Source organism: Sipha flava, unplaced genomic scaffold, assembly GCF_003268045.1.
Source record: "Sipha flava isolate LNK unplaced genomic scaffold, YSA_version1 50757_pilon_pilon, whole genome shotgun sequence".
In the NCBI taxonomy this organism is placed as follows: domain Eukaryota; kingdom Metazoa; phylum Arthropoda; class Insecta; order Hemiptera; family Aphididae; genus Sipha; species Sipha flava.
In genome coordinates this window covers 20479-29195 of record NW_020273418.1, presented here as the reverse complement: position 1 = coordinate 29195, position 8717 = coordinate 20479, and the positions used below count along the sequence as shown (strand labels likewise).

At 38.4% G+C, this 8717-nt stretch overlaps 2 protein-coding genes across 2 annotated transcripts; both read right to left on the bottom strand.

Moving 5' to 3' along the window:
* Positions 1-4605: 4605 nt before the first annotated feature.
* Positions 4606-7675, bottom strand: LOC112690484. Its single transcript, XM_025564503.1, has 2 exons — positions 5628-7675; positions 4606-5350 (listed from the first exon to the last, which is right to left on the bottom strand). Exons 1-2 carry the CDS (start codon positions 7673-7675, stop codon positions 4606-4608), a joined length of 2793 nt encoding a protein of 930 aa, XP_025420288.1.
* Positions 7676-7715: 40 nt separating this feature from the next.
* LOC112690483 lies at positions 7716-8276 on the bottom strand. The gene has a single exon (XM_025564501.1). The coding sequence runs from the start codon at positions 8274-8276 to the stop codon at positions 7716-7718; it is 561 nt and encodes a 186-aa protein (XP_025420286.1).
* Between the last annotated feature and the right edge of the window lie 441 nt (positions 8277-8717).

Here is an 8717-nt window from a genome sequence, read left to right as displayed (position 1 = left end):
AAATTTATCTTCAAATATATCAATCGCACAAATAACAAGTTCCACAAGTTTTTTTTAATGGAGATTTAAGACCATTTGTTTTAATATTTTCGAAATTTTCATAATTTTTATGAGTTATAAATAATTGATCTTTATTATTTATATCTGTGTCGGTTATTAACTGTGATTCACAACTATTACAATTGAATTTTTTTAAGCAAATATGTGCTAAATACCCAGCAAAATAAACAACAGTGCAGTCCTCCAGTGTTACTTCCACCTTTTGTGTATCTTTATTTAAATTATTATATGAATCATTTGATGATGACGATAATAAAGATTCTGTGTCACTTAAATCTATGTAGTTATCTAAACATGTAATGTTAGATTGTTGGTTATTTATGTATATTGTATGATCTGCTTCTGTGTCTAAATTTTGTTCACAATTTATACCCTTTGAAGTACAAACCAACGAATAAATGGCTGTGCTTCTAAACGATGTTCTTATAACTCTTGACGTAGGATTTCTATTGTAACCTCCCTTCTGTCAAAAAATTGAAAACAAATTTTCAAGTACATCTTGATTCATGCGATTTGTCAATAAGAAGCTGATGTTATGTTTTTTTTCGTCTTCAAAAAACTGTAGTACACCATTTATGGTTTGAGTAAACCCATTAAAACACGGAGGCCGAGTGATTTTTTCTTTTTTAGACAACTTGTATATGTCAACAAAATACGAGGACGCATAAATCAAAAATTTTTTTACACAATTTGTATCGGACAAAGCACAGTTATAAATATTTTTACTGTACAAAGATCTGCTATTCAAACAATCAAAAAGACTATTCATAAAATCTACAAATTTTGCTGTATCTAAAGCTGTTTCACTAATTAATTCGTTTGTAGAGACACAATTGCGAATTGTTGAAGCCATAGTGTTACTAAGTATTTGAACAACAAATTTTACCCTCATTTTTTGAAACGAATTTGAATTTATGTGTGTATCCGTAATTTTTAATAAAGCCCTGCTTTTTTTGTTATTTTTGTCGATATAGTATGTATTCTTAATATCTGAGTAACAAATGGTTTTTTCTCCTTTTTTAAATATGTTTTAAATAAATATGTTTTAAAACAGTCAGATGAAAAATGTTCTTGGCATAAATATTTAGTGTACAATTTTGATTTATCAAGAGACAATAATTTTAAATTTCCTAAAACAATAAATTAATCTGTCTATTACGTCGATTATAATTACTAAGTCTTGTATAATTATATATGAAAATTCATAAAAATCCGTGTCCTAATGCTATAATTATCATAAATGTCGACATAAAATTAAACTAATTTAGGTACTTAATCATCTATACGACTATACCCAATATTAATAAATTAAAAATATTCTAACCTGCATTGATGGTCCATGTGTCTAATCTAGTTTCATCTCTCGGAAATCGAAACATTTTCAATGTTGGAAAATTTTTTTTTGATTTGTTGCAATTCACATATTGACAGATATTACCAGACATCATAAGTTTGAAATTTTAAAATTGATTAAATATTTTAAGAATAATTAAGATAAATATACTGAAAATGTGTTTGTAAATGTGGATGTGGAAACAGCTTAATACGAGTAAGTACAATAAAATGAATATTTTATATTATATAAAATCAATGATATTTCCAAATTGGTTACATTGTCACTCAACGTGAGTAGCCACTCAATTATCCAAAACACCGTTATTTTTGTCGACAGAGTAAAATATATCAACAATTAAAACAAATTCTAAAAATAGAATATAATCGGCTATCGTAGCGCGTATAGCAAAACAGCACCCATCCTATGTTTACCCCTCTTGAATGCAATCGAACACATGGACGTCTAACGGCTGAATACAATTAGCCGCTGCCACTATTAACAATAGAATGGTTTAACTGTATATTAAAAAATCAATGGTTGAATAAATTGACGTTGAAGGAATTGCGTTACGAATGTGAGACGCGTGGGCTATCCACCACGGGCACCAAGGCGGATTTAGAAACGCGTTTAAACGAATTTTTTTTTGTCGCAAAACGTCGAGCGCGGTCGTATCCGATTTTCAATAAAATCGCCGAGAGCGACCGAGGCACTAAGTGATGACGAGCAAGGCACCCAGGACCTCGCTCTGAGCGAAAGGGCGGTCGGTAGTCCGCAAGGACACCACAACCCCGTAGCTCAAAGCGACCCGGGCACCTCACACTCGAACTCACTCGACTTCAACGCGAGTTCGTATGCGACTGACACCATTCAGACCGCACACGAACAAATAAAAATAATTCGTCAATCCTCACGCGATAGTTCGAAGCAACCGTCACTCGAAACACGGTTGTCGATCCTCGAGGACTGTCTGATCCACCATTTCGACGACAGCCGTCGGATTGCGGATAACATCAGACGCATCGAACTTGGCATGCCGGCATCGAGATCCGAGCGGACCGAACCAACGCACCAATCGCAGCCCTCACACACACGGACTAGGGAGGACCAACAGTGGGACCGGATAGGTAGACAATCAATGTCAGCCCCCCTTTTCCATAGCACCGGACGGGTACCCGACGTACATCTATACGACACGAATCGGACTTACAGCCGCGAAGTCGGAGGTGCAACACGACTTCCACACGCATCCACCTGGTACGACGTTAACCGTGACGCACGAACCGAACACGATCAACATGATCGATCGGTCTACTTCCCGGACGTGTACCATTCAGACCGGCTACCCGCCCCGACATTCTATGCCCCCGAATGAGCCACAGTTGGTAGGTATAGTTGCGGGCTTAATGCGCGACGAATACCGGACCCACGTTCGGTTGCAGCGGCCAGCGACATTTGCCGAGTTACGTCGAATAGCCGCAATCCTGGCTCCCGCAACGAACCCACCCGCTCGTTCACCGGATCGAGCACACCACACACAAGGAAAGAAGGGTCCCAACAGGCGACCCGGCCCCTAAACAAACCACCCACCCGCATCACCACGGAAAGTAAACCTCCACCGAGACCGTGTAGATACTGCGGGGGGGTCACAATGGCACAGTGAGTGCCTACACAAACCGTCGTCTCCGGGAAACGGCGGGGGAGGCGGAAGGGATTAGTCCTCCCTACCACCTATTCGAATATACAAGGCACACATACACCACCATTTGGCATTACGAATGGATATATTACCAACAGACACCTCCCAGGCAAATCGTACCGTAAGTCGGCTAAGTCGACTACTGGACCAACGATTACCGAACAGCAGTCGTCTTCGGAAATATTCTCCGTCAATTCGTCCGTGGTTTCCCAAAGCACCACGGCCCTCACCACGATTTCCGACATTCCAACGTACGCTCGACAGGAACAAGTTGGCTGCGTTCCTCAAATCCCAAACCTGCACCACCCCATTCACACATACCACCCCAAATGTGGTACACATCCGGCTTCTGGGGAAGTCTTCGGTGTAGGAACAAAGGTAATAGGGAAAGGAACGGTTGTCACCAAAAACAACAAGGGAAGGGTAAATCACGCGTGCCCCCCCCCCTTTCAGAAAATTCGCCTGCTCCAGTGGTGCGGTCTCCGAGCACAGAGGTAATCGACAAGGATGTCATAGTAATGGTGGTTCGCCCCATTCACCAAAGACCCACCGTCGCGGTTCAGAACTACTTGCCCTGTTCGTATGAGTTCCCCACGTTTAGGAACACTAAACGAACATGCCCCGACAAAATCACGACTCCAGCAGTTGAACTCGAATTTAGGTGAGGCTTTGTAACAGCACTTTTAGACTCACAGGCCCAAAAATCGTATGCAAGCCCAACCATAGCCCGTAAATTCGGATCACCCATAAACGGACTACCCACACTGGTTAGAATGGCGGATGGACACACCACCTCCACAAGTGGTACCGCCGCCTTCGAAGCCAAAATCGGGGACCTCACCATACCTTTCGAAGCGACCATAATGGATGAACTGTATTGCGACGTATTACTAGGACATGACTTCCTCGTAGAGCACGAAGTCTCTTGTGATTACGTCTCATGCACTATTCACCTGGGCGCTAGAAAGAGGACCACCACATGTTGGAAAGGTCGCACCGCACCCAACAACACAACCCCCGATTTATCAGCTTTGGAAATCTCCGGAAACCCGGAAATGCGCGCAAATTTCACCGCTGTATTTGTTGATCTGATAAATTTACATCAGTTATAAATTTTATCGTTAATGGACTGTATGAAATAAAGGAATAAAATATAAAATATAAATAATTAATTTGATGTTTATTAATAAGTCTTTTATTTTAAGTGCGGAGTCGGCACCTTTACAATTTAGAATACTTTTCCCGACTGAATATAATAAAATCAAAGGCCCGTCGGTACACTAGACCGGTTAGGCCGGTAATGATAACGACGCGGAACACAATCGATATCTATAGGTAACATGCCGCCCGCCTTGAAACATTTATTTTCAACTAATGGTAATTACAATAAAAATAATAGTAATATAATAAACAATGGTATATAAAATAAATTAGAATAAATAATTAATAATAATAAATTTCGATACTTGATTATAATAAATACACATTTACATAAAATATAATAAATATTTAATTATTTAGATATATTTCCATCAAAGGGAAGAGGACACAAATTACGCACTGCTCGTGTTATGCAACCATTTAACAATTTAACCTCAGCTGAGCGAATGATGTTGTCGGGACCTCGTTGAACCTTCGTCACACGACCCAGCTTCCAATTTAAAGGGGGAATGTTTTCGTCTCTAACCAATACTACAGTACCCACATCTAACTTAGGTCCCTTCTCACCTGCCCACCTTTTTCTCTCCTGAAGTTGATTTAAATATTCACGACTCCATTTTTTCCAAATTATTTGAGAATAATGACTTAACCTACACCATCGCGTCAATCTGTTGGTTTTGACCTCAGATATGTCAGGTTCGGGAATTGCTAGCAGAGAGTCACCTATTAGGAAATGACCGGGTGTTAATACTCCTAAGTCATTAGGATCAGTAGAGAGAGGTGTAATAGGACGGGAATTTAAACATGCTTCGGCGCGCGTGAGAATGGTATTAAATTCTTCATATGTTAAATGAGCGTCACCTAACGTCTTTCGTACTATATTCTTCATAGATTTCACAGCGGCTTCCCATAATCCACCAAAATGCGGTGAGCGCGCGGGTATAAATTTCCACTGCACACCATTGTTCGTCAAGAACTCATCCAACTTTGATTTATGTTTTTCGACTTGAAATACATCGTACCATTCTTTTAATTTATTATTTGCCCCGGCAAAATTGGTAGCATTATCGGAATATATCACACTACTTTTACCTCGTCTGTCAAAAAAAACGGTTTAGCGCTGCAATGAAGGACTGTGTAGATAAATCACTAACCAATTCTAAATGAGTCGCCTTGGTCGTAAAACATACAAAAATGCATACATATCCTTTGCTTAAAGGAGCATTGCGACGTAAACTAGATTTAATCAAAAACGGACCAGCAAAATCAATTCCACATTTTAGGAACGCTCGAGACGGTACTACGCGGTCTGCGGGTAGTTGTCCCATAATTGGTTGTACGACAATCGGTTTATACTTAAAACATTTCACACACTTATGTACTGTACTTCGTGCAATGTTTCTACCATTTAACGGCCAATATTGTAATCGTACCGTAGATAAAGTCGCTTGTGGGCCCCCGTGCATGCATCTTTCGTGTTCATGTTCAAATAATAAACGTGTAAAATGATTATTTGCGGGTAGGACAATCGGGTGTCGTTGATAAATGTCTATCGAAGCGGCGTTCTTCAAACGACCTCCAACCTTTATCAAACCGTCGTTATCTATAAATGGACACAGACGAAATAATTTACTAGACGAGCTTACGTTTTTCAATTTTATTAAATCTTTTATTTCATGTTGGAATGATCTTTTTTGAACACATCGTATTATAACAATACGCGCGTATTTAATTTCTTCCAAGCTAAGCATTCCTGTTAACCTTGAATTTGTGTGTAATGCATTGTACCGAAAACGTAAACAATAAGCGGTTACGCGAATTAATTTGTTTATAGACGAATAATGATTAATTAAGGAAAAAGAATCATTTAGAGTATTTGTACATACATTAGATATCGTTATCTCTCGGGCTTCAGGTATTTTTAATTTTGTTGAATTCGAAGACGTCTTTTGTACAGGATACTCTATTTCATTTTTAATTAACCATTTAGGACCAAACCACCATAATGATAATGAACTTAATTTTGAAGGGCAACAACCACGCGAAATAATATCAGCGGGATTTTCTTTGGTGTCGACGTGTGACCAATCCGCAATAGAAGTTCGTTCCTGAATTTCCCCAACCCGGTGGGCCACAAAGGTTTTCCATTTGGTAGAGGGGGAAGTAATCCACGATAAAACAATATTCGAATCAGACCAAAAATAACTTTTACTAATTTTCAAGTTTAATTTTGAGACTATTTTACTCGATAATCTTGACAATAAAAGCGCCGCGCATAGTTCTAATCGAGGTAAAGATATGATCTTTAATGGTGCCACCTTGGATTTTGCACATATTAATTTTGAGGTGTGCATACCATCCGAATTTGTACATCGTAAATATAAACAACAACCATAAGCATTGATGCTCGCATCCGCGAATCCGTGAATTTGTATATTTACGATATCGTTTTTACACGTAATTTGTCGAGGTATAATTAAGTTATTTAATACACACAAAGAGTTTCTATAGTTAATCCATTGTTCTTGGATTTCGCTGGGAAGCGGTTCGTCCCACTGTATTTTTAATCGCCACAACTGCTGTAACATCAACTTGGCACGTATAATAGCGGGACCCACTAATCCTAATGGATCAAATAAGCATGCGATTACCGATAAGATTTCGCGTTTCGTAATTCGACCTATGATTGTAAAATTATTTTGTTGCACTTTAAATTGTAGCGTATCAGTGGTTGAGTTCCAAAACAATCCAAGAACCTTTGTTATCGAATTATCGTCGCTAATGAGGACTGTGTCGTTACTATCTTGTTTTATTGGAATAAGATCTTTAATTAAATTGTCATTATTCGAAGCCCACTTTCGCAATTCTAAGCCAGCGGATTGCATTGTCTTAATTAGACCATCTCGTAATTGAACAGCTGATTCATAAGAATTAGTATCGCCTAAGAAATCATCCATATAGAAGTCGCGCTTTATAGCCGCTGCTATTATGGGATCGACATTTTGCGAATCGGCTAGTTTATGTAGGCATCCAGTAGCCAAAAAAGACGCGGGAACGGTTCCGTAAGTAACCGTGTTAAGTTGAAAAATTTTAATATTTTCCTGTGGATTTGTGCGCCACAATATTCGTTGAAATATTCTATGAGCTTCTGTTACCCAAAATTGTCTGTACATTTTCGTAATATCTGCGGACAATACGAAATTATGTGTTCGGAAACGAGCGAGTATATATATCAAATCGTCTTGTAAAACCGGTCCTTTTAACAATGTATCGTTTAAACTAACACCGTTACTAGTCTTGCATGAAGCGTCAAAAACAACGCGAAGTCGAGTCGACGTACTTGCTTCTTTGAAAACCGCATGATGTGGTAAATAATATGCTTCTTTTTTATCATTAATTGGGTCGTCTTTTACTCGCTCCATGTGTCCTAAACTTATATACTCATTCATAAAATGTATATATTCATTTTTTTAATCTTGCGTTGTTTGCAAAACGACTTTCCAGGTTTAATAGACGACGTTTAGCGATATTGTAGGAATCGCCTAAGCGTAATGAATTTTCACGAAATGGTAAATGTACGGTAAATCGACCATCTGGTTCTCTTATCACCGTTTTGTCAAAAAAACTTTTGCATGTCTTTTCTTCAATAGTATAGGTGTTATCTCCTTCAAATTCTTCTACACGCCAAAATCGTGGTAACATATTTTCTAATATCAAGTTGGTATGTATCAACGCAGTGTGACATATACTGTTACTTAACGGTTCAACCTTGTGATTGTACATTTGTGTAGGTCCCGATACTACCCATCCGAGTTTTGTCTCTTGAAATATTGGCCCGTTTGGTGCAGGTTTAATTCGACGTTCACTCAATAAATCGTAAAAATGTGTCGCGCCTATTAATAAATCAACTTTCTGTGGAAACCAGAATAGTGGGTCAGCTAAACTTACGTTCTGCGGTACTTGACCCGTATTATATATGTGTTTCGCAGGTATATCGTTCGTAATCTTCGGCACTACTAACATTTTTTAGGGTAAAACTATAATCGTTAAATTTTGATTTCACCTGAGTGATAACATACGAATGTGCATGCTGTACTGTTGTTCCGATACCACTAATTTGATGATTGGTTTTTGATCTTTTTAATTTTAAACATTGCACTAATTCTTCAGTAATGAAATTACTTTGCGAACCGGAATCTAATAATGCACGACATAATGACGAACTTTTATTTTCGCCAAATGCTCGTACTATCGCTGTCGATAAAAGTACCTGTTCGAGGTTTTTGTCATGCGAATGCGCGCTTATCGTGGAATTTCCTTCGATTTGATTTGAAGAGGGATTTGATTTTTCTTCAGTTGTCGATCTCGCATTATTATTAGTTTTATGTTGGACAATATGTAGTAATGTATTATGTGTTTTTTCCGCATTTGAAACAATTTCGGGATAAACACCTTTTTTTTGAA